The sequence below is a fragment of the Dicentrarchus labrax genome, unplaced genomic scaffold (genome assembly GCF_905237075.1).
Source record: "Dicentrarchus labrax unplaced genomic scaffold, dlabrax2021, whole genome shotgun sequence".
NCBI classification, from domain to species: Eukaryota; Metazoa; Chordata; class Actinopteri; family Moronidae; genus Dicentrarchus; species Dicentrarchus labrax.
Genome location: NW_026136708.1, coordinates 23,534,582 through 23,560,834, shown reverse-complemented (window position 1 = coordinate 23,560,834; position 26,253 = coordinate 23,534,582). Strand labels below are relative to the sequence as shown.

Here is a 26,253-nt window from a genome sequence, read left to right as displayed (position 1 = left end):
GGACAGTCTTCATGCTGGTACGCTTGGGCGTGAGGGGGAGTTTGGCCGTACTTCAGAGCATGTGGCTCACCTAAAGCAACCGGCCAGGGAGCTAGCCGCTCGCTTTGACTCGCCGAACTCGGAGGTGCGCACCGGGAGTGCCGCACGGCCGGATGGGAACAAAGACTGCAGCCGCCAGTGTGACCAGCTCCAAGTGAAAATGCCGAAGTACTCCGGTAAGGCAGACTGGGAAGCCTTCCATGCTCAATTTGAACTGTTAGGGCAGGCTGCAGGCTGGTCTGAGGACACTAAGGCACTCCAGCTGGCTCTATGCCTTTCAGAAGAAGCAGTAACATGTTTGCTGCTGCTCAGTCCAGCCGAAAGAGCTAACTATTATGGGGCTTTAGTTGGGGCTCTACAGCGGAGGTTTGGACAATGCAGCCAGCCTGGCGTCCTGCGTTCAGAACTGTCAAGCAGGCAGAGACAGCCCGGTGAGCCGCTCCGTGTATTGGCTAATGACATTGAGGCCCTGGCAAGGAGAGCATACGCTCACATGCCCCCTGACGTGCAGAGCGAGCTAGCCAGGGACCAGTTCATCCGGGCCATAACCCCTAGGGAGCTGCACATCCAGACACAACTGGCACACCCCCGCAGGAGGCACTGGAGCTGGCCTTGGAGAGAGAGGTCGTGGGAGGAGCGGCAGAGAGCGACCATGCCGGGGGCAGCCCTGTTGTGAGAACTGTGGTACAGGAGGGCCCGGGGCAAGAGAAGCCGGCATGGGCGGCTGAGTTGACTGAACTGATCCGTGCTGTGTCACTGCAATCACCGCACAGCAGCACCCGTCCTCACCGAAGCCCTCCTGTGTGTTGGGTGTGTGGCCAGGCTGGCCATATCAGCGTGAGGTGCCCCAAGCGTGCTGGTGTTCAGGGAAACGCCCCGGGGTCTGTGTAAATGGGACGACGCAGACCCCCACCCCCGTGTCCCACCCTGCCTTGCCCCTGGTGGACGGAGCCCAGCTGCATGGACGGGGGAGCGGGGCTCCACTCCCCCCAGAAGCAGATAACACCGCTGAGTCCGCGAGAGTGGTGGGTTGGACCCACGCAGGAGATTTTTGCCATGTCCCTGTCATCCTGGCAGGGGCTCCATGCACAGCCCTTGTTGACACTGGCTCCACCGCTACACTGTTGAGACCAGACCTGATCCCGGCGGGGACACAGTTGAAACCTACAGTAGTGAAGCTGAGAACTGTGACTGGTGAGTTAGCCCCTATGCTTGGAAGAGGGGTGGTGGTCATATGGGTGGGGGGGCTGGCAGTGAACTTTAAGGTGTGGGTTGCAGCGGTGCAGGACCCCTGCATATTGGGACTGGACTTCCTGCGGGCCGCCCGCTGTGTGTTAGACCTGGGGAGGAACACGCTGGCCTTTCCGGGGGGTCCCACAGTTGAAATGGTGCACCCGTCACAAGCCGCAAAACCACATCTGCCAACCTTGAGAGCAGCAGAGGCGCATCATGAGTCAAATCCCCCACTCCAGGCTTCCCCCTCTGCACCTGTGGCCCCCATCCCCCATGCCCCAGCTGATGTGCAGCCCCCTGCCCTGGACCAGCAGCCCACAGCAGGAGGACAGGTGGACAGACTGGCAGCAGTAAGAGAGGTGTGGAAACGCAGCTGCGATGACTTGGAACACGAGCAGCAGGAGGAGCTGTGGCAAGTGTTGGTGGAATTTAATGACATTTTTGCACTGACAGAAGAGGAAGTGGGCCTGACACATCTGGTGCAGCATGAGATCGACACTGGGGATGCACGGCCCATCAAGACACGCCCCCGCCGCCTTCCCCTGGCGCATCAGGCAGCTGCAGACAGAGCGATTGATGAGATGTTGATGGCTGGCATCATCGAGCCCTCAGACAGCCCCTGGGCCTCGGGGGTTGTGATGGTCAATAAAAAGAAAAGTCCGAAGATGAGGTTCTGCGTCGATTACAGACCACTAAACAGCGTGACCAAGAAAGACTCATACCCACTGCCCCGCATCGATGAGTCTCTGGACTTAGTGTCTGGCTCGTCCTGGTTCCCCTCTTTAGACCTACGCAACGGGTATTGGCAGGTGCCCCTCAGCCAGACCAAAGACAGCTTTCTGTACCGGCAGAGGGTTGTGGCAGTTTCGAGTTCTCTCCTTTGGCCTGTGCAACGCGCCGGCCACGTTCGAACGGCTGATGGAAAAGGTGTTAGCCGACATTCCCCGAAAGGAATGTCTGGTCTACCTGGACGATATCCTGGTCCACGGGAGCTCCTTCCAGGCAGCCTTAGAGGCCCTGCGGCGGGTTCTACAGAGGATAGCAGTGGCAGGTCTGAAGCTCCACCCTGGCAAGTGCTGCTTCATGAGGAAAGAGCTGGAGTTTCTGGGACACAGAGTTGGGGGAGAGGGCATCAGCACGTTGGAGGAAAAAGTGCGAGCAGTGAAGAACTGGCCAGCCCCCACCAACTTGCGAGAGCTGAAGAGCTTCATTGGACTGGCGTCCTACTACAGGCGGTTTGTGCGTGGCTTCTCTTGTATAGCTGCACCTCTGTTCCGCCTGCAGCAGAAAGACTGTGATTTTACCTGGACTCCTGAATGTGAGCGGGCCTTCAGCTCTTTGAAGAAGGCCTTGACAGAGTCTCCCATCCTCACCCCCCCCCCTCACAATAAGCCACTTCAAGTATTACCTCTGCGGCCTGCCCTTCACGGTCCGAACTGACCATGCAGCCCTCCAGTGGTTGATGTCCTTCAAGGAGCCAGAAGGGCAAATTGCACACTGGCTGGAAGAACTGGCGCCGTACGTCTTCAAAGTGGAGTACAGGGCTGGAGCTCGCCATACCAATGCTGACGCCATGTCTCGGCGCCCCTGTGCTCACAGCGGCTGCCGATACTGTGAAAAGAGAGAGGCCCGGGAGGAAGAGCTCCGTATGGAGGAGGAACGAGATCTCATGCATAATGGAGACGGGCCGGTCTGCACAGGGGCACAGATTGTCGACTCACCCAAATAGAGAGCGCAGCAGGAACAGGATGCTGAGCTACAACCAGTGCTACAGTGGGTGGAGTCAGGACAAAAGCCACAGTGGAATGAGGTTGCGGGGTGCTCTCCGGGTGAAGGATGGAGTGCTCCAGAGAGCCTGGAAAGAGCCAGCTACAGGGGAGGAGAGGTGGCAGGTGGTGGTCCCCAGAGCACTGAGAGAGTCAGTGCTAAAGGCCTCTCCCTCTTGAGGGCCAGAGGGGGGGACTTCAAGGCCAGGGACCTGGTGTGGGTGCATAGTCCAAGGAGAAAGAAGGGCGTAGTGTAGCGACCCTGCAGTAATGTTCTGTTATATTGTCAAATGTTCTGAGTTAATGACATGTTGGGATTGAGTGAGTAGGTAGGGGGCGGGGTGCGAGTGTGACGGGGATGAGGGCTGTGCGAGTGCGCGTGTGTGTGTGTGAGTGAGCCTGAGGTGAGCGCTAAGGACAGGTAGAGGGAGTTACGGCTAACTTTATGTTTTGGTTGTTTTGCCGTGGTTACGGCCGACAGTGACCTGTACTGATCCAGCAATAAATGTTGGCTTGCTGAATAACTTTGTCATCTTTTTCAACACGTCCTGGCGGACGCTACATTTGGTGTCAGAAGTGAAACACCGGAGTCTTCCCTGCTAATCTCCGTTAGCCGTGGCTAACTCTGCTCCGACAGCCTGCAGACATGGCTTTGTCATCTTTTTCAACACGTCCTGGCGGACGCTACATTATGTGTATAGAGAGAGAGAGAGAATATAATGTTAGCTGATATATTAATGTTTATATATAGAGAGAATATAATGTTAGCTGATATATTAATGTTTATATATAGAGAGAATATAATGTTAGCTGATATATTAATGTTTATATATAGAGAGAATATAATGTTTGCTGATATATTAATGTTTATATATATATAGAGAATATAATGTTAGATGATATATAAATGTTTATATATAGAGAGAATATAATGTTAGATGATAAATTAATGTTTATATATAGAGAGAATATAATGTTAGATGATATATAAATGTTTATATATAGAGAGAATATAATGTTAGATGATAATGTTTATATATAGAGAGAATATAATGTTAGATGATAATGTTTATATATAGAGAGAATATAATGTTAGACGATATATTAATGTTTATATATAGAGAGAATATAATGTTAGACGATATATTAATGTTTATATATAGAGAGAGAATATAATGTTAGACGATATATTAATGTTTATATATAGAGAGAATATAATGTTAGACGATATATTAATGTTTATATATAGAGAGAATATAATGTTAGATGATATATTAATGTTTATATATAGAGAGAATATGACGTTAGATGATATATTAATGTTTATATATAGAGAGAATATAATGTTAGATGATATATTAATGCTCTAAAAGAACCTGTAACTTCCCTCCATTAGGCTCTAAGTGCTGCTTTATATTCTATATTTACAGTATTCAGTCTGCAGTGAAGCAGTGGGACTGGGTTCCTGCTGTCTGTGCTGTTGTGGAGGTTCAGGTTCAGTGATGTGAGTCAGTGGTGATCAGCTGACTGACCTCCGCTGACAGACAGCAACAGTAATTAAAGTGAACAGAGACAGTAATGAAGTGTCCAGCAGCTCGTCACAGTCTCAATTAACAATGTTCACGTTTCATCAACCGTCAGTGGTTGCAGGATGAAGACGAGACCACCACCAAGGCTGCCCCCCCCCTCACCAGACTGACCAGCTGAGACTGGATGAAAAAGATATGGAAATAAAGCAATGTATTGATTTCTAATGCCGCCTTTAGATATTTCTATTCGGTACTAATGTACCACAATAATGTTTCTGAGATCAAATATCTTCATTTGGGGGCTTTTCCAAGCAAATATTCATATGTGATTATTTGCAGCCCCCAACAGTCTCTATGAACATCTCTCTACATTCGCTCTGTTGTCAGAGGAAACGGAGAGTGGTCCCATCCTAATAGAGAAGAAAGAAAATGATTAATATTATATATTTTATTAGTAAATCTCCAAAATCAAAAGGTGTAAATTGTTTCAAAATACATTCAGGTTTTGTTTCCATCTTCATGTCCATTATGTTGTAAACCAGAGTTTCTCCTGAACCAGGAGCATTTAAACACAAGTTGAAACAATTTTTTTTACTTCATAAGAAACAAAAGCATCATAATTTAAAAAGTGATTTATTGTACAAAAAAGATTTTGGGATGAGATTTATTTACCAGCAGTCATTGTATCGTGTTAAAAGACAAACGGATCCTAAACACTGTTTTTATATTCAGTAGGTTCTGATTGTAGAAGTAATGATTATAACAACACCCTTAAGATGGTTCTCCATAAAGAACATTAAAGTCTGTCTGAACTGGACATAAAATAAAATATCATTAACCTGCTTTTCAACAGGTCTTTTTGGTTCACTGTGGCTTTAATTGTCCTGTTTGAGTTGTAAATGATCTTATTTCTAATTGAGTGTTTGCCCTGATGACTAACAGAAGGAGTCTATTTGTCTTTGGCCTCTTCTGGGCTTTGTTCATACAAACTCTAACAGGCTGTGAAACAGAAATAACTAACTTCTTACTCTACAGAGATTATTTTCACTCTGCACTTTCAGAGAAAATAGATTTTTCCACTCAATTCATTTCACCCGACAGTCGCATTAATCAACACAGTAATTCCCCTCTCTGGATATGAGAGACTTTTGAATGCTAATTACTCTTTTAACGCGTGTTTGATGTTTCTGAAAGTAAAAGCTGAACTCGCTGCGTCGCCTCCCTCGGCTCTAATTATCTCATTAATCATGAGGGCTGCTGGGAAAACGTCTCCTTACTGACGTTTGTTTTACTTGACGGTGGAACCTGCAGTCAGCAGAACGGAGAACACGTTGGAAATCACAGGTTCTGTCAACTGTTCACTAAACAACAAAATCAATTTTAGATGAATTATAAACTCAGTGTGTCACCTGGGGGTCAGCAGACAGCAGCTTCACGGCTGCTGATCATCAGGTTCAGTCTTGTTTCTATTCAACAGGTTTCCACTCTGAACTCGGTTATACGGTCACTGGGTCGGTGGCTGTAGGAATCCTCTAAACAAAACCTTCTTACAGCTGTTTATTAATGTAAATGGTAAATGGACCTGTACTTGTGTAGTTTCCTTTCTAGTCTTCTGACCACTCAAAGCGCTTTTACACTACAGACACATTCACCCTTTCACACACATTCACCCTTTCACACACATTCACCCTTTCACACACATTCATCCTTTCACACACATTCACCCTTTCACACACACTCACACACACTCACACACGGCATCAGGAGCAATTCAGGGTTCAGTATCTTGCTCAAGGATACTTCGACATGTGGCACCAGGAGCCGGGGATCAAACCCACAACCTTCCGATTAGGGGATGACCCGATCAGCCTCTGAGCCACAGCCGCCCCTCATGTGCACTGTCCCTTTAAATAAACAAACAAACAAACGGCATTATGGGATAAAAACATCAGTCACAGTGGAGGGGGGGTGTTCAGTGGTGAGAACATCATATCTACTAAAACGCAAACGTCTGACTGACTCCAGCATCAAACTCTGACACTGTATGTGTGAGTCTGTGTGTGTGTGTGTGTGTGTGTGTGTGTGTGTGTGTGTGTGTGTGTGTGTGTGTGTGTGTGTGTTTGTGTGTGAGTCTGTGTGTGTGTGTGTGTGTGTGTGTGTGTGTGTGTGTGTGTGTGTTTGTGTGTGAGTCTGTGTGTGTGTGTGTGTGTGTGTGTGTGTGTGTGTGTGTGTGTGTGTGTGTGTGTGTGTGTGTGTGTGTGTGTGTGTGTGTGTGTGTGTGTGTGTGTGTGTGTGTGTGTGTGTGTGTGTGTGTGTGTGAGAGTGTGTGTGTGTGTGTGTGTGAGTGTGTGTGTGTGTGTGTGTTCTCCAGGGAAACTTCCCCTGGATTCACTTCAGCCACCTTGGCCAAGGACCTCTCTTCCTCCTCCTCCTCCTCCTCCTCCTCCTCCTCTTCCTCCTCCCGATCAACCCGACTCATTCAGAGATTAATAATGGAATAAGATCCTGTTGAAGAGACATTCTGACCTCAGGTAGCAGAGATCTGGAGGTTTTCCCTCTTTTTAATGTCTGTATTGATTTCCTCTCAGTCTGTTGTTAGCAGTGAGGTGTGGGGGGTGGCCCGGACTGGGGCCGGTGCCGGGGCCCCTGGGGACAGATTTACTGCTGTGAGGAGCCTCAGAGGACGCTGACTCTGCACTGATAAACAGTCTGTCTCACACACACAGACACACACACACACACACACACACACACAAACACACACACACTCGTGTTGTACATTCAGTCATTTCTCCGTCCTGTGAAGTCGAACCTTGAGGACTTGTTGTACCGACGCTCTCTGAGGCAGATTGGGATTGATGATGATAAAACGTCGTCTCAACCCGGAACTCCAGCAGCCGTTAATATAAAGTGAGAACTGTAATGAGTCAATGGAGCCGCTTTAATTCAGTTGATTAGAGGTCTGATATGATCGTCTGTCGTCGTCCATGCGGAGCTCGTTTCCAACCCTCCAGGCTCTGAGCTCCTCTGATGCTTGTTAGCGTAGCGAGGAGCGACTCTGTGCTCCAGACTCGTCCTCATGAGCTGCTCGGCGGCCATGTTGAAGGTGATGTGTGGTGACAGAGCGAGGTGAGGACAGATATCTGAGTCTGACCTCACTGATATAGTTGTAGTGAACCTGTATGGAAGCCTGTAGGGGACTATTTGATTCCAGTTTACACTGGACAATATTCAAATGTTGTAATATTAAAAATTTGAGGATGAAATGTAAACAATGTAACCTGAAGCAACATATAATTCAAAATGAAAATGTTATTTTCTAACAATTTGAAAATGAAAAAGACATAAATCTGATTTTCAGACTTAAAGCTCCAGTATGTAACATTAATATAATATTCATAGGTATGTTTGCATTAGTGTATAAATAAGAATCGTGTAACTACAGTGGGAGCGGGTCCTCTGCTGGCGGAGTCCGCCATGTTGAACCAATATGTTTCTACAGTAGCCCAGAACGGACAAACCAAACTCTGGCTCTAGATGTGTTTTTATGTTTTTCACGAGTTTCGCAGCAACCTCAGTTTCTCCTACAAACTTCACAGCTTGTCATTCCAAGATCGTCAAATACTGACGCGAGCGGTGTTCAGTTGGTTGCAATCTGCAACTTTACCACTAGATGCCACTAAATCCTAGAGACTGGTCCCTTAGTGGACAATATTCAAATGCAGTAAACAGCGCCCCCTTGTCCAATCACATTGTGACATGTTGATGGTCTCTAATCCTGTAATATCAGTGGTTGTTCCCTCTGCACAGAACGCTCTGTGGGATTCACTGACGGGGAACTGAGGCTGTTATATCCTCTATGTTCTCCTCTAAGCTCACAGAAACTCTCAGTTTACTTCCAGAACGCAGCAATTTCTGCTCTACCGATGCCTCCATAAGTTTGTTTCTGTGACTTTGGAGTTTTAAAGTGTTAATACATCATAACGGACGGGACCCAATAAATGCAACCTTTCTCTCTGCAAGTTGTTCGGTGCTGTAGTGTTTTTTTAACTTTTACTATTTGTTGTTGTTGTTGTTGCTGTCAATATTTGTGTTACCATGTCATGTTTCATATGTCTTCCTGTCTTACTGTTAAGTATCTGGCACTATCAATATTACATACCAGGTTCTAAAATAAAAACAACAAAATATGTCACACATTTTATATTATTAATCTTAGTCTAATAAATATTACATGTTTTTTTGCTATAAAACATTTCAATGATAAATTCAGTTTTGATTATTTAGTCACAGGAATGTTTTCTGCTTTAACACTTAACATGTATTATATGTCTGTGACAAACTGAACCAAAGGAACAATCTGAGTCTGCAGTCCAGAGTTCACTCTCAGTCGTGCTCTCCGTTGTTCTCTTCAGAGGACGTGGTCGCTGTGTTCCAGCAGGCTGAAGGATGGGGTTGGTGTTCAGGTCCTGCAGTGAGCAGTGATCATCAGTCTCACTTACAAACAGCTTCGTTTGGACTCCATTTGTCGCCTCAAACAGATCTGGGGCTTCATCTGTCCTCAAACACAGAGTCATTTATCTTCAGCAGGACCCTGAGCCTCACGCAGTATTATGATACTGTATGTAGTTCAAGTTTTAAACTGTTAGTGCTCCAGTTCCTGTCAGCACAACGAGCTGCTGCACCACAACACGTTGGCATGTTTATGTTTGTTTGGTATGAATCATTTTTATCGTGTATGGCATTATTGCTAAGATTGTGAATACTTCCAGCCATGGCTGTGTTAGAGGTGCAGGACTTAAATATTGCAGTAAAATACCCAAAGTGAGTAAACATACGACGGCAGCACAATAAACTGCTCGGGGTTCAGAGGGTTAACTTCTAGTGACGGGAAGTTTGGCTCATTATAGAGAACCAGATCATTTAGTTCCACTTCTGGCTTTTATAATTCATCTAATTTAGGAATATTTGGACTTATGATTGATTGGTATACGTGCACATATATCACTTAAATTATTCAGTCTAATTATACTAAATCCTAAAATGTCTATAATTTACCCAGGGGCCTGAGCAGCGACCACTGCAGACCCTAACGGTCTCGGACATCGGCGCAGTAGAATGGCTTTACAGTGTCTTTGCCGATATGTATGAAAATTCGACGTTTTGCAGAAAGTTGTTGTTGTCATAATCACAGCGCCACCTACTAGAAACAGGAAGTAAGTCTTTGTAGTTTATAGACATTTTCACGTTGTGGTCTACACATGGTGTCCTGGCACGCAACCATAGTGCCACCACATGCTGACTGTGACAGTTCATCAACTTTAATTTTACACTTGATATAATTACCTTTAATAAAAACATAATCAGTGAAACATTCCTGTTTCAAATACGTGATAGGATCTTTGCATTATTCTGTCGTATATTAATGTGATTAGTAAAAAAGGAGAAAGAAAGAAAGAAAGAAAGAAAGACAGGATTCAACTCATTCATGAACGTCAGTCTCTATTACAAATTAATGTGTGTCCACTATTATAGTGCACACCTGGATTCAAACCTGCAACTATCTACAACAAACAGTCCAACAGAGTGTGTGCGTGTGTGTGTGTGTGTGTGTGCAGCAGAGCGAAGAACTGAGTGAGAGACCGAGCGGGCGAGCGAGCACAAGAAAGAATGACATGAAAAGAGAAAGAGGCAGCAAAATCAGATCATCGGGCAAATCGGAGCCAACCAGAGAGAGAGAGAGAGAGAGAGAGAGAGAGAGAGAGAGAGAGTTAACACCATAGAAAGTGAAGCTCTCTCGCCCCATCAGAGCTGCACTCATGTCCTCGCTTTGTTATAAAAACCTGACAGACAAGCTCAATGTCAAACTAACTTCTCTGAACACGTCTGAACCGAGGCCTCCACACTTCACTAGCTCTGAGAACTCACAGCAACAGGAAGATTCACACACTGCTCCTTTAAAGGAGTGTGTGTCCTCTTTAAACTGACGTCCTGTTTTCTTTCTCTGAAAGCAGAAATAATAGTGAACCTGTATGGAAGCCTGTAGGGGACTATTTGATTCCAGTTTACACTGGACAATATTCAAATGTTGTAATATTAAAAATTTGAAGATGAAATGTAAACAATGTAACCTGAAGCAACATATAATTCAAAATGAAAATGTTATTTTCTAACAATTTGAAAATGAGAAAGAAATCTGATTTTCAGACTTAAAGCTCCAGTATGTAACATTAATATAATATTCATATATCAGATCATTCACACACTGCTCCTTTAAAGGAGTGTGTGTCCTCTTTAAACCGACGTCCTGTTTTCTTTCTCTGAAAGCAGAAATAATGACGTCTACCTGCAATATAATCACTTTCTATGGAGGGAAATCAGCTTTGTGAGACTTCATTTTCACTGTCATGAGCTCTGTTTGGTCCCGCCCCTCTCCTGTCCCTAGCTTACATCATCATTTAAACATTTAGTGTTCCCGACCTTCAGAGCGGCGCTGTCGGCCAGAGCGGCAGCTTGTCTGTTCAGCTGTGACGTCATGATGTGGCAGCGCTGACACAGCCTCTGCAGCTCCTCCCCCTCCTCCTCCGGCTTGCCGTAGCGGCTCAGTTCGCTGGCCGACAGTGAACCTTCCGGGTTCGGCCGGGACGCGCAGCTTATCGTCTCCTCACCATCCTCTCCTGCGGAACGAAGGCGCTTCCTGCGACACGTCGAGCCCAGAGGAAGAGGAGTCTCGCCCTCCACCACCTGCAGGCAGACAGAAACAACCTGTTGACCTTTTGACCTTCGGCACATTACATCAGTGACAGTTTCTGTTTCTATGATCGACAGCAGATTCAAGACTTTTAACTTCAGACTGCTTTCAGACTGTATAAACATAACAGGTTAACATGCATCAAGCACAACAGAGCGAGACATGAAAACCTTCAAAATAAAGATATATATATATAATGGCTATAATTTACAGTAAGGCTGAGCACAGCACAGATTGGTAAAATGAGATAAAATGTGCAAACTCAATCAATAAACACTGAAATGTCAGCGGAATTTTTCCTCTAGTAGATCCCTAATTTACTCGACTGACTTTCATAATAATGGTTTTAATTTGAAAGTTAGGTCTAGTCTGTTTTTCTTTGTAACTTTTATTTATTTAACACATATAGTAAACATACATTTCATTACATGAAATCTGATGCTTTCAAACCAGTGGGAACTCAGGATTAGATCTAAATGCAAAACAGCACAGGCAGCAGGATGACTTCAGTGATTTCATGTAATAATTAATCTTACAGACAGGTACACAAACAGATGCAGCTCCAGGTAAAGCAAAAAGTAAAATAAACAGCAGAGAAACACAAGGACAAAACAACCAGGATTAACTGACAGAAACTGATGGAACAAGGGAACACAAAGACTAAACGCACAGGTAAGGGAAAGGTGGAATAATCAGGGCGGGGCAAACAATCAAAAATGGAGTGAAAAGTGATAAAGACAGCATATATATTACATACAACAGGCATCATATTATATTATATTATATGAACATAGTCACAGGATGCTTTAAAGAACAGTTTAGTTTTCTATGAAGAGAATAAAGTGATACTCACTGTGTATCTCCTGTAGTCCGGTCTGTGTCCCCGAGCTGTGTTCCAGTACTGTGAGTACATCCCTCTTAATAAACTCTATTATTTAAATAAAACACTCTGATTATTTAATAATTCTCTTTCCTACATTTGCTGTCAGAGACGCAGCTTCAGTCTCGGTGAGCCGGTGGAAGTGAGTGTGTGAACTGAATGATGCCACTGAAGCGTGAACCTTCAGACTACAGGACAGGAAGTGAAGGCTGAGATTAGATCCTCTGCTCTGACACTCTGTTACATAACTGCTGTATGTATACTGAGTTAATAATTACTAAACATTATTTGGTACAAAATCCTGTTCTGAGGTACTTGAACTTTCATTCACTTTGTATTTCTACTCCACTACATTATTTTATACCTTTAGTTACTTTACAGATTAAGATTATTATTATAGTCAGTTAAGATCAGACTTTTTTGATCCTAGTGTTCAGCATTTACCAGCAGCACCATTAACATAATGAACACATTAATGCATCAATAATAATAATAATAATCCAATAATAATAATAATAATATATTATTCTGAAATGATAATAGTTCAACAGATGGTTCTACAGGTGCATCTCAATAAATTAGAATATCACGACAAAGTTAATTTATTTCAGTAATTCAATTCAAAAAGTGAAACTCATATATAGATTCATTACACACAGACTGAAATATTTCAAGCCTTTATTTCTTTTAATTTTGATGATTATGGCTTACAGCTAACAAAACCAAAAATTCAGTATCTCAGAAATTTGAATATTTCATAAGACCAATACATTTTAATACAGCAATGTCGGCCTACTCACAAGTATGTTCATATATATGCACTCAATACTTGGTCGGGGCTCCTTTGCATGAATTACTGCATCAGTGCAGCGTGGCATGGAGGCAATCAGCCTGTGGCACTGCCGAGGTGTTATGGAAGTCCAGGTTGCTTTGATAGCGGCCTTCAGGTCATCTGCATTGTTGGGTCTGGTGTCTCTCACATTCCTCTTGACAATAGCCCATAGATTCTCTATGGGGTTCAGGTCAGGTGAGATTGCTGGCCAATCAAGCACAGTAAAACCATAGTCATTGAACCAGGTATTGGTACTTTTGGCAGTCTGGGCAGGTGCCAAGTCCTGCTGGGAAATGAAATCAGCATCTCCATTATGCTTATCAGCAAAAGGAAGCATGAAGTGTTCTAAAATGTCCTGGTAGATGGCCGTGTTGACTTTGGACTTGATAAAACACAGTGGACAAACACCAGCAGATCCCCAAATCATCACTGACTGTGGAAACTTCACACTGGACTAAAAGCAACTTGGATTCTTTTCCACTCTTCCTCCAGACTTTGGAGGAAGACCTCAATTCCCAAATGAAATGCAAACTTCACTTTCATCTGAAAAGGGGACTTTGGACCACTGAGCAACAGTCCAGTCCTTTTTCTCCTTAGCCCAGGTAAGACCCTTCTGACAGTTGTAGCCCATGTCCTGGATACATCTGTGTGTGGTGGCTCTTGATGCACTGACTCCAGGTTTTCATTAGCTGTAAACCATAATCATCAAAATTAAAAGAAATAAAGGCTTGAAATATTATAAAATCTATATATTAGTTTCACTTTTTTAATTGAATTACTTAAATAAATTAACGCTACCATGATATTCTAATTTATTGAGATGCACTCGTATATAATTTTTTTTTTAAATTTTATATATGTATTTAATGTGAATTTAAATAATATAGGTCCATTCTCAATCTGCTTTGTATATTTACAGATAAACCATTTAATGGTCCAATTCTAAAGTCATGAATCTGTTGACTGCAGTCTCCACTCTCCTGAGTGTAACAAGAATAAAACTTAATAATTACCACATCTTTAAATATGATTTCTGCCTTAGTCATGATACACGCCCTAAGGTCTGCTAAAGGATTTTTAGCAGCAGACCAGACCTGGCCTTATCCCCAATGTTGAGGATGCTTGGTCTTATTTTAAAAACTTGTTCCCTTCCAACCTCAGAATCAGAATCAGGATCAGAATTTATTGCCAGGTAGGTTTTTATACACACTTTGTCTTGGTGCAATGGTACTTAAAATATACAATCACACAAAAATATACAAATCACACACACAAGAATAAAGTACTTTTAAAAATATAAATAAATAAAGATAAGAAAGATGAGAGAAGATAAGAAAACTGTACAGAAGATGGGAGTGCATTAATGTAATGCATATATACAGAGTGGGTACGAGAGTCAGTGACAGTGGGGGGTCTGGGCCTTTGTTAATGAGGCCAGCTGCAGATGGAAAGAAACTGTTTTTAACAAACCATAACCCTGAACAGACATACTCCTACAAATACAAAACATACTGTATATATCAAAAACTGCTATATCCTTGTTTTCATACTGGATTGTCTGAGCCTATCCATCAAAAACATCTGCTCTGCAATGAACACATCTGACTGAGAATCCTTTTGAGAAATAAGGAACAAATGCCCCCATTCAACCAGCAAGGCAAAATCAAATTACTGTAAACAACAATTCCTTAAGACTGTTAAAATCATAAGAACAAAATAACATAACATCCTCTCAATCTCTTACTGCAATCCAAACAGAAGACATTGTTATATCGGATAAAGTCAAAATGGTGAACTATTTCAATAAGCATTTTCTTTAAGGTTGGTTGTGCCTTTGAATCTTACTCCTGTCAACCTGCTAGCTCAGTTTCAGGCACTGGTCCTCTATCCATCTCGCTTTACCTCTCGGAAGTATTTGAGAAATTGGTCAACAAACAATTCACTCCAACCCAGCAGTCTGTGATGACCCCTCCCACTCTGGTTGTTCTGTGTCTCTTCCCCTTTTTCCTTGGCAAGAGACAGAGTGGCAGAGGGTGTTGCTAGTAGATGTCTCAGGACACTTTTCAAATAGAGCAGGTCAGAGAGACAGACAGACAGACAGACAGAGACAGACAGACAGACAGACAGACAGGTACACAGCAACAACAGTATTGGTAATGGCAATCTAGCAGGACCATGGCAGGAGGCTCCACCAGGATCGATAAGAACCTGCGAGACGAAAAAGGACAAGAACTCCGGGGAAGAAGTGAAGTTAGTAACATGCATTAATGGAACATGAATGAGTGCAGAAAGAGAGAGGAAGAGAGGAGCTCAGTGCACCATGGGAAATCCCCCGATAGTCTAGGCCTATAGCAGCATAACTAAGGGATGGTTCAGGACTCACCTGATCCAGCCCTAACTATAAGCTTTATCAAAGAGGAATGTCTTAAGCCTACTCTTGAATGTGGTGAGGGTGTCTGCCTCCAGAACCACAACTGGAAGCTGGTTCCACAGGAGAGGAGCTTGGTAACTGAAGGCTCTGGCTCCTGTTCTACTTTTAGAGACTATAGGAACCACAAGTAGCCCAGCATTCAGAGAACGTAGTGTTCTAGAGGGGTAATAGGGTACTATGAGTTCTTTAAGATATGAAGGGGCCTGACCATGAAGAGCTTTGTAGGTGAGGAGGAGAATTTTAAAATCTATTCTAAATTTTATAGGGAGCCAATGCAGAGAAGCTAGTACAGGAGAGATGTGATCTCTTTTTCTAGTTCCTGTCAGTACTCGTGCTGCAGCGTTCTGAATTAATTGGAGTGTTTTAATGGACTTATTGGGGCAACCTGATAATAAAGAGTTGCAGTAATCCAGCCTTGAAGTAACAAATGCATGGATTAGTTTTTCTGCATCTGTCTGTGATAGGATGTGTCTAATTTTTGTAATATTACATAAATGAAAGAAGGCAGTCCTAGAGGTCTGCTTTATGTGGGAGTTAAATGACAAATCCTGATCAAAGATAACTCCAAGATTCCTGACAGTGGTGCTAGAGGCCAAGTTAATGCCATAGAGTAACCATATCTTTAGACAATGAGTCTCTAAGATTTTTGGGGCCAAGTACAAGAATTTCGTTTTTTCTGAGTTTAACATCAGAAAATTGCAGCTCATCCAGGATTTTATGTCCTAAAGACATGTTTGTAATTTAGATAATTGATTAATTTCATCGGGCTTGATTGATAGATATAACTGCGTATCATCTGCACAACAGTGAAAGGTAATGGAGTGATTCCTAATAATTTTGCCTAAAGGGAGCATATATAGAGTAAATAGTATTGGTCCAAGTACAGAACCTTGTGGAACTCCATGACTAACTGTAGTATTTTTTAAAGATTCATCGTTAACATATTCATTGTTTTTTTAAGTAGGCTTTCACATAAAGCCTCCGTATATTGGTCCTTAACAATAAACACGGGACAAGGGAAACAAAAAGCATATATAGAAAAATAGAAAATTAAATGAACAAATATAATAAAGGCAATAATAGATACGGTGGAAGATGTACAGTTTGTGCAGGAATGTGCAAAAGATAACAGTTTTAAAGAATATTTGCAATGCACAGTAGTAGATTTGTAGGCCTATTAAACACATTGTGACTGGTAGCCTTTTTTAAATTTAAATTCCAACCTTGGCAATGAAGTCATATTTTTTACTGGTTGTCTGCGTGTATATCGACTACATCAAACAACATGGTAAGAGTTCAGGTGTAAAGAATCTGAAATGTGCTTTTCATAGTGCATTTTCAGAACGTTCACCACAGCAGACACTCATTAAAACATACTTTTACATAAATATGATATTACATTTCTGCCAATAGAGCCTCCTAAATGTTACACACTGGAGCTTTAATGGGTTTAATTGGATGATATATTAAAATGTATATTAAAGTAGATTGTCCCCTATTCTCACAAGTAAATTATCACCATAATTGACAGTAACAATTGTTGTCCACCTACACATTGTTGCAGACCTAATTACCAAATACTTCTGTACGTATACACATAGACTCAATTCAATTCAATTAAATTCAGTTTTTGTCTCATAACATTTATTGAAGAAGATATCCAAACATCACAATGTTGATATAATTTAGATTTGGTCTAAATGTTGTATATGCTGAACAGTAATACACATGTGATTCAGCAGATATCAGCTTTAGAATAAATCAAACACTTCCAAACAATGAATCTTTTCTGAGCTTGTTTCCGAAATAAGAACTTAAAACAAAGATTAACAACTCAATGAAGATTGGCTAATTTACTTGATGCAGTTTGTTAAAATCAAAGATAAAAAAAAAAATCAGATGATTGAGATGATTACACAGATGTTAATAAAAATACAAAAAACATATATTTGTGTTTCTGAGAAGCTCGAACAAAGTGACTGAACACTGGATTTATAATATAAAACGGAAAAATGTTGAATAAAAACCACTGTTTACGTGTGTTAACTCAAAATATGAATGAAAATAAGAAGGAACTGCAAATTGTCAGTCCGTTACACATTCTTGTGGTGTATAACAATACATTTCCGTGATTCCTTCATACAAATAAAACTTTGATCACTGAGAAGTAGCAGTGGTTAAAGCAGGATAATCTATTATTTTTGATAACAACATGGCTCATTGTGGATGGCGATATGGTGATGTCTGCAACTTGACCAATCAGCAGCCTCATCAGCAGACCGTTGACGTCAGAGCTGAAGTGCGTTAAACTGCATTTCCTCTAATGTCCACTGGATATTGCACTAAGGTGACCTGAAACATTTGGGACAGCCCATCCTATCCTGAACCAGTGAGAGTAATAGATTAGTGACACTAATATTAAAAAATATTGCAGTGTACTATTATGTATTTTGGAGCAATGCCAAATTGTCATTAATAATTATCGCATATGGGTGAGATGAGCAACAATCTGTTGTTGTCACCAGAAGGAAAGACTTCAAACGAGAAAACTCTCAATCAATTTGTTTGTTTGTCTGGTGTTTTTACAGGGAGTTTCACTCATTCTCATCTGGTCACCCTAAACTGTTCTATATTGAGTTTAATTATGTTTTTCGTCTTTTCATCTTTTGTAATATAGAAAAAGCAAATGTTATTTTGATATTGTAAAACAAAGTGATGCTCCATCCAGTACCAAAATTTAAATCAAATTATTGGAATCTGTTATAAGTCCCAAATGGATTGACAGGTCTTTAAATACTATGACTTAATACCACATAAGCAGCCATCTTTAGTCAGCAGTATGAGAGTTTTTCTACAGAGGAGACTCTCTAACCTAGAGAACACAGAAACACTGAGGAGTCAAATGTGCGAAACCCAAACCCAGGATAAAGAGATTCAGTGAATGTGGTGTAGAAGGTGTGGAGGTGGATCAGTGTGTCAGAGGAGACTCTGTAGAAGGACAGAGTCCCAGCAGGACAGTCCACATACACTGCTACTCTACCGGAGGAAGAAGAGGAAGGATGAAGGTCTGTTCTTCTACTATTGTGAAAAACAGAGTAACCATCACCAAAGCAACCCAGACTCCAGGAGAGATCATTCCTTCCAAACCTGCTGCCCTTGCTGTTTCCTCTTTTGCTGATTCTTCTGTAAGTCACTGCTACATGAACTTCCCCTTCCCACTCAACCTCCCAGTAACAGCGACCAGTCAGACCATTGCTACACAGCAGGTGACAGGAGTCATCAAATCTCTCTGGATGATCAGGATATGACTGACACTCTCTCATCCGAGTCACCTTCATGTTGTTGTCAGACAGTTTAAGGAATCTGTTCACTGTGTTTGGGTCCACCGTGAGTTCACAGAAATCTGATGGAGACACACACACAACAGCAGCCGGTTATTTGTTGAGTTTGTTTGTTTATTTACTACTTGATTTATTGTACATTTGAAACAGATTCATGATCAGACTTGTAGAGTAACATTACATGTATCAGAATACATCAGATTACAGTTACATTTAGTAAAGATGAGATGACACTGAGCAGAGTACACCTTTTAAATGGAAAACAAATCTTGGTTTCCATTTTCTTTTCTAAAGTTACAATGTTCCTATCGATATTTCTTTCAACTGTTGTTGCATATTTGGTATTGACTTAATCCAAAAGTAAAAAAGTGAAAAAAAGAGAAATTGACAGTGTGCCGTTTTTATGTCATGAATTAAACAAAATCTACACTTACACTTTCTCAGTCCAGGTTTGAGCCTGTGTTCTCCACCGTTGTCCACCCTGGAGGAGTCAGGACACAGTCAGACCAGCATTTTGTCTCTGATTGAATTGTCATTTTTCAAACAAGAAAACACAATTACATGGTCTGTACATATTTTGTTGTTTTGGAATTTGTATTAGTGTGATGTACTGACCAACTATAATAACAACTGTTTGCCCAGTTTTCCTCCCACATGGTAAAACCCTTCTGAATGTGTTGTACCTTACAATAAACTGTTTCAGCAAGATTCACATTGGAACATCAAGGCATTTACTGCCTTTAATATGATAGGACAGGATAGCTGTAGAGTGATAGCAAAAGGGGAGAGAGAGAGAGAGAGAGAGAGAGAGAGAGAGAGAGAGAGAGAGAGAAAGCAAGGGAGAGCTCACTGCTGAAGGCTGCAGTGATAATGTAGTCAAAAACATTGAACATTGCACAGGCCAGCACAGGGACACAGTGGAGATGCCAAAACAGAGGCTCCAACAAAAAAAAAAACACAGCGTCATCTGGCTGAACCAGTGTACTGCGAAGGCCAAACCTTCATGCAAGCATACATTTCCTGATACTTTAGCTTGTATTTGTATTTGTACTTTATGTGTACTTTTTTACCTGAGGTATTCTAGTGTTGACCTGATATCACTCTCGTCTAGACTAAAGTCACAGCTCTATTGAGCCACGTATCCACATAACCTTAAGTAGCAACAACTTCATGAGCTTCTTTTATAATACAATTATTACTATAAGAGACAAAATTAATCACCAAATGCCCTCACTGGCTCTCCAAGTTCAGGAACATTAACTAATGTAAAATCAGATATATATTTAGACAGTTTTTTCATCGATCTTCATCAGTTAACTTTCTTCATCGAAGCCATCAACTAGGCTGCTAAAAGAAGTCGTACCTTTAATTGGCACTTCTTTACTAGATATGATCAGTCTTTCCTTATTGTCAGGATATGTACCACAGTCCTTTAAAATAGCTGTAATTAAACCTTTTAAAAAGCCCACTCTTGACCCACGGGTTTTAGCCAACTATAGACCCATTTTAACCTCCCCTTTACAAAGGTCACAGAAAAACTGCTTGGATCACATAGGTAATTCACAGGGCAGTTGTCAGACTTACCAAGAAAGCAAAAATTATTACAGTTCCCAACAGTGCTGGCAGTAAAGGAAGAAAATAGATCAAATCCCAAAACCAACCCCTTTAGCAGATGACTCAAACTGTGGATGGAGTGTTGAGAATCATCCGGAGATCATCAGCAGACATGTCCTAGGAATAATTTAATGTCTTACATTGTTGGTAAGACATGGATATGGATATGGATACGTGGAGTCAATAGAATTGCATCTAGTGTTTAACAAACAGTAGGTGTGTAATTGGCTGACAACAGCAGTCTTTTGGTTCTGTCTGGAAGGGGCTCAGACAGATTACCAATCACAAACCTAAAACCCCCCACTCCATCAACGAATTGCGCCTAGCAAACGATCTGAATGAGTTCTACTGTCGCTTTGACAGACAAAGAGACAGTCCTGACAACATCCCCCCGTGACACCCCTCATCAGCTCCACCTCACCAGTCCCATCAAGCTCTAGACACCTCCCTCATTGGGCTCATCTACAGATGGGAGATTGACCATCTGGTGACCTGGTGCAGCCAGAACAACCTGGAGCTAATTGCTCTAAAAACCAATGATATGGTTGTGGACTTCATGAAGAACCCAGCCCCGCCCGCCCCCATCATCCTGTGTGACTTCCCGGTTGACTCTATGGAGTCCTTCCGCTTCCTGGGTATCATCATTACCCAGGACCTCAAGTGGGAGCTGAACATCAGCCGCAGCTGAGGAAGTTCAACCTGCCAAAGACGATGATGGTGCACTTCTACACCGCCACCGAGTCCATCCTCACCTCTTCCATCACCATCTGGTATGCTGCTGCCACTGCCAAGGATAAGGGCAGACTGCAGCGAATCATTCGATCTGCTCAGAAGGTGATCAACTGCAATCTGCCATCCCTCCAGGACCTGTACGCCTCTAGGACCCTGAGGCATGCAGGCAAGATTGTGGCTGACCCCTCCCACCCTGGCCACAAACTCTTTGAAACACTTCCCTCTGGTAGGAAGCTGCGGTCTGAATTGTTTAACTTGCAATATTTGACTTTAGTATATCTCTTATAGTCAACAAATAAACAGCCTGGATGAAAACCCTTTTTTTTCCAATTTGGTATGGTATTGTATTTGCCTTTCTTCCAAACTATACATGAATGTTTACGGAGGGAAGAATATTTTCACTGAAAGGGTGTCTGTCCAATAGAAGATGTCAGACATTCCTAAGCCACATTGCTTTCACAAGCAGAATTACAGTATTTAAGAAATCATTCCTGATGGTAAACCCCATTAATTTCTGGCCCACCATCAGTAACAAAAAGCAAAAAATGTCTGTCCATACCTCAGAGTGTCCAGTCTCCAGTGTGGATCATCCAGTCCAGCAGACAGCAGTTTCACTCCTGAGTCTCCTGGATGGTTATAGCTCAGGTCCAGCTCTCTCAGATGGGAGGGGTTGGAACTCAGAGCTGAGGCCAGAGAAACACAGCCTTCCTCTGTGATCAGACAGCCTGAGAGACTGAAAATATTATCCACAATGAAATTCAGAATGACAGTATATTATACTGCAAATAACATAAATTGATCATCTCACTGAAATTCAATGATAACAGTTAATAAAAACCAGCTTATCATTTACATTCTGACCTGAGAGTTTCTAATACACAGTGTGGACTCTTCAGTCCAGCAGAGAGAAGCTTCACTCCTGAATCCTGCAGGTCGTTGTTACTCAGGTCCAGCTCTCTCAGACTAGAGGACTGGGAGCTGAGAACTGAGGACAGAGCTTCACAGCTTCTCCATGACAGTTTACAAAGACTCAGCCTGGGGAAGAAATATCAATGAAGCAAGACATGATTTGTTTATTATTGGTAACTTATTAAGCATTTTTACTATTAATACACTTTTTGTTTATGTTTCCACCTACAAAGATTTGTTGGAAGCTTTGACCACTGGCAGCAGCCTCAGAAGAGCCTCCTCTGAAGCAGAGTATTTCTTCAGGTCAAACATGTCCAGATCTTTTTCTGATGACAGTAAGATGAAGACCAGAGCTGACCACTGAGCAGGAGAGAGTTTAGCTGTGTAGAGACTTCCTGATTTCAGGTACCACTGAATCTCATTCACTAGAGAACGGTCCTTCAGTTCATTTAGACAGTGGAACAGATTGATGCTTCTCTCTGGTGAGAAATTCTCAGTGGTTTTCTTCTTGATGTACTGGATTGTTTCCCGAGTGGTCTGTGAGCAATTTCTTGTCGGTGTCAGCAGACCTCTTAGGAGGGCCTGATTAGTTTCTAGTGAAAGACCCAGAAGGAAGCGGAGGAACAAGTCCAGGTGTCCATTTGGACTCTGTAAGGCCTTGTCCACAGCAGTCTGATAGAGATTTGTTGGTTCATGTTTGTTCGTCTGTACCTCAGCCCCACAGGACTTTGCTTCTGCCAGCAGATTGACTCCAGAGTTGATGAATGTCAGATGGACATGAAGAGCAGCCAGAAACTCCTGAACACTCAGATGGATGAAGCAGAAGACCTTGTCCTGGTACAGTCCACTCTCCTCTTTAAAGATCTGTGTGAACACTCCTGAGTACACTGAGGCTGCTCTGATATCGATGCCACACTCTGTCAGGTCTGATTCATAGAAGATCAGGTTGCCTTTCTGCAGCTGCTCAAAAGCCAGTTTTCCCAGAGACTCAATCATGTTCCTGCTCTCTGGACTCCAATGTGGATCCGTCTCTGTTCTTTTATCATATTTGACGTTCTTCAGTTTGAAGTGAACCACCAGGAAGTGGATGAACATCTCAGTCAGGGTCTTGGGCAGCTCTCCCCCCTCTCTGGTCTTCAACACTTTCTCCAGAACTGTAGCAGTGATCCAGCAGAAGACTGGGATGTGGCACATGATGTGAACACTTCGTGAGGTCTTGATGTGGGAGATGATTCTGCTGGCCTGCTTCTCATCTGTGAACCTCTTCCTGAAGTACTCCTCCTTCTGTGGGTCAGTGAACCCTCTTAACTCTGTCACCATGTCAACACACTCAGGAGGGATCTGATTGGCTGCTGCAGGTCGAGAGGTTATCCAGAGGCGAGCAGAGGGAAGCAGGTTCCCCCTGATGAGGTTTGTCAGCAGCACATCCACTGAGGTAGACTCTGTAACATCAGTCAGGATCTCAGTGTTGTGGAAGTCTAGAGGAAGTCGACACTCATCCAGACCGTCAAAGATGAACACAACCTGGAACTCTTCAAACCTGCAGATTCCTGCTTCTTTGGTTTCAGTAAAGAAGTGATGAACAAGTTCCACCAAGCTGTACTTTTTCTCTCTCAGCACATTCAGCTCTCTGAAAGTGAATGGAAATGTGAACTGTATGTCCTGGTTGGCTTTGTCTTCAGCCCAGTCCAGAGTGAACTTCTGTGTTAAGACTGTTTTCCCAATGCCAGCCACTCCCTTTGTCATCACTGTTCTGATTGGTTCATCTCTTCCAGGTGAGGCTTTAAAGATGTCTTCTTGTCTGATTGTTGTTTCTGGTCTGTCTGGTTTCCTGGATGCTGTTTCAATCTGTCTGACCTCATGTTCCATGTTGACCTCTCCAGTCTCTTCCATTGTAACGTGGATCTCTGTATAGATCTTATTTAGAAGAGTTGAATTTCTTGATTGTGTGATTTTTTCGAAAGCATATTGATACTTCTTCCGTAATTTAGATTTTAATTTTTGCTGGCACTCAACAGGAATCTCTGAAGAACAAACAAATGCATAAACTAATTGACTATAAACAACTGTACACATTTCTGTATTCATTTCATTCATTCTATTCAGCTCATTTGACAACTCAGTCGTGAATAGGGAAAATTTTAATCATAGAATGTATTAATATTGTCCTAGCAGTATCTTACAATGGTACTGGTGTTGAAGCGTGAACATTCTACCAGTAGAGGCAAAAAAAGCAGAACTGACTTTGTTAGGTCACTTTTTGTTCTCAGATACACTTTTGAAATGTTTTTCTCTGGTGAATGTTTTTTAAGCCAACGTGCAACAATATATCTGTCCTTCTTTTTAGGTAAGAGAAGGACATTAGCTGAAAAGTAAGTTTAAAGTAAGTAAGATGCAAGTTTGCTCTATGTTACATCCATTTTCTATTTATTTATTTCATACCATGACTTACCTGTGGGTTTTGAGGTCGGTATTGACAATTTCTCTGCAAGATCATTCAGATTCATCTCCCGTAAAACCATTGTGGTCACTTTAATAGTGTTTATACAGTAGGCCTGCACCATCTGATCCACTGTGTCCTCTCTGTCTGCATTCTCCAATTGACTCTTTTTGATGGCTGGGAAGCTTTCCAGAACCCCTTGCAGGTACCACTTGAATTTTCTAAACTCCTCGGTGCCCAAATGCTCCAAAGTTGCAAGAAGGACCCTTTTAGATGCTGCCATCTTTCCTCCCTGAGGATACCCACAGAAAATCAATTACACAATTGACCATTTACTAAGCCCTGATCACTTGCACCATCTGTAAAGCTTTGCATTTTAACTGTTTACAATTGTAATGTTGACCAGAGGTGTGGACTTGAGTCACATGACTTGGTACTCGAGTCAGACTTGAGTCAACTCACTTTGATAAAATCAAAAAGACTTGCATCTCGATTTGGACTTTAATACCAATGACTTTACTTGGACTTGTGTCTTTTGACTTGAAAAGACTTGATACTTTCCCCCAAAGGCAAATATTAAGAAGTAGACTATGTTATCACTTTATCAAAACATGGAAAATAAAGGCCTAAGCTTTGTATTTTAGATCCTTAATTTGTCATCAACAACTCAAATTGGAAATATGCATTGTAACATTGAGAGCTGTGATATTTTTCTGCTGGATTCCACTCAGTTTCCACCTGTAAATCAAAAAGTCATAAGGGCCTGTCTTGTAAGATTGTTTTATGAGACAGATCTTTACTCACAGTGCATCCTGGAACATGACAAAGGCATTGTGAACGTTTTTGTTTTTTTTTTCAAAATCACATCACATAATCACGATCAGCAAACAGCAGGACCCACCTGGCTCTCACTCCCGGAGAAGGATGCTGTTTTTTGGGGGCACGGCACCTCGAAGACTTGATTCTTCTCTTATAAATTGCCAAAGAATCTGCAACACTATTGTGAAAAAAACAGTGAGAGTTAAGTTTTTCTGGTCAAAATCACATAATCAATGTCAGTAAACAGCAGGACTTACAAATTGCCAAAGACACTATCTACTAACTCATTACTGTTGTTTTTTATTTAATCTAAATGTATTTCATCATAGTTATAACAGATTTAGTACTATTAGTTGTTTTGTCTGGTGTGTTTTTAAATGTGTTAGGGTGTAAATGTCAGGGTGGAAGGTGGACATGCTCTTATTTTGACACAAACACAACAGCCCTTGAACAATGTGGAACCTGCATTAAATATACCAGAGCTTATCTAAAGTGCTTTACTGATTATGTATGACGGACATCTGCACATTGACATCATGGACTTTGTAATGAACATAGTGGCAGGCTTAGGGTAAGGGTATTATATTTTATTTTATTATGTTAATGATGTCTTGTCAGCATGTTTTTAATCAGCATTAGATGATAAGGATTTTAATTCTAAAGCTTTGATTTTCTAGGTTGAATAAAACTTTGAACCTGGATGGTGCACATTAACAACCTACAATAAAAATATATGCTGAATATGCACATTTTCAAACTCCTCTCGTATTTTAAACTTCAAACTTATTTGCATACTTGTCTAATGTATATAGTATTTGATCATATGTTTATATTCTCTATTTTATTCTATCTATCTATCTATCTATCTATATATATATATAAAGTACCAAATTAGATTATACATGTAAAATCTGTCAGGATCAACCTGAACTTTAAA

The 26,253-nt window shown here is 42.0% G+C and overlaps 2 protein-coding genes across 7 annotated transcripts in view; both read right to left on the bottom strand.

Annotated features, from left to right (window-relative positions):
- The window catches only part of kif26aa (kinesin family member 26Aa), a 66,099-nt gene extending 53,859 nt beyond the window's left edge, over nt 1-12,240 (bottom strand). For all 5 annotated transcript variants that reach the window (XM_051408958.1, XM_051408959.1, XM_051408961.1 and 2 more), the window contains exons 1-2: nt 12,172-12,240; nt 11,048-11,311 (exon numbers count right to left, since the gene is read on the bottom strand). In XM_051408958.1, the coding sequence (XP_051264918.1) occupies nt 11,048-11,311; nt 12,172-12,231 (324 nt within the window). In that variant the 5' untranslated portion in view covers nt 12,232-12,240. The remainder of the gene's footprint in view (nt 1-11,047; nt 11,312-12,171) is intronic.
- Nucleotides 12,241-17,083: 4,843 nt separating this feature from the next.
- Nucleotides 17,084-26,143, bottom strand: LOC127368343 (NACHT, LRR and PYD domains-containing protein 14-like). 2 transcript variants are annotated; one of them, XM_051409039.1, is made up of 7 exons: nt 25,399-26,143; nt 24,510-24,789; nt 22,287-24,081; nt 22,010-22,183; nt 21,708-21,881; nt 19,237-19,283; nt 17,084-18,864 (listed from the first exon to the last, which is right to left on the bottom strand). In XM_051409039.1, exons 2-7 carry the CDS (start codon nt 24,778-24,780, stop codon nt 18,329-18,331), a joined length of 2,997 nt encoding a protein of 998 aa, XP_051264999.1. In that variant the 5' UTR covers nt 24,781-24,789; nt 25,399-26,143; the 3' UTR covers nt 17,084-18,328. The 2 variants fall into 2 exon arrangements, with proteins under 2 accessions (XP_051264999.1, XP_051265000.1); XM_051409040.1 differs by lacking the exons at nt 17,084-18,864; nt 19,237-19,283 and adding an exon at nt 19,289-19,322 and having other exon boundaries at nt 25,399-26,134.
- Between the last annotated feature and the right edge of the window lie 110 nt (nt 26,144-26,253).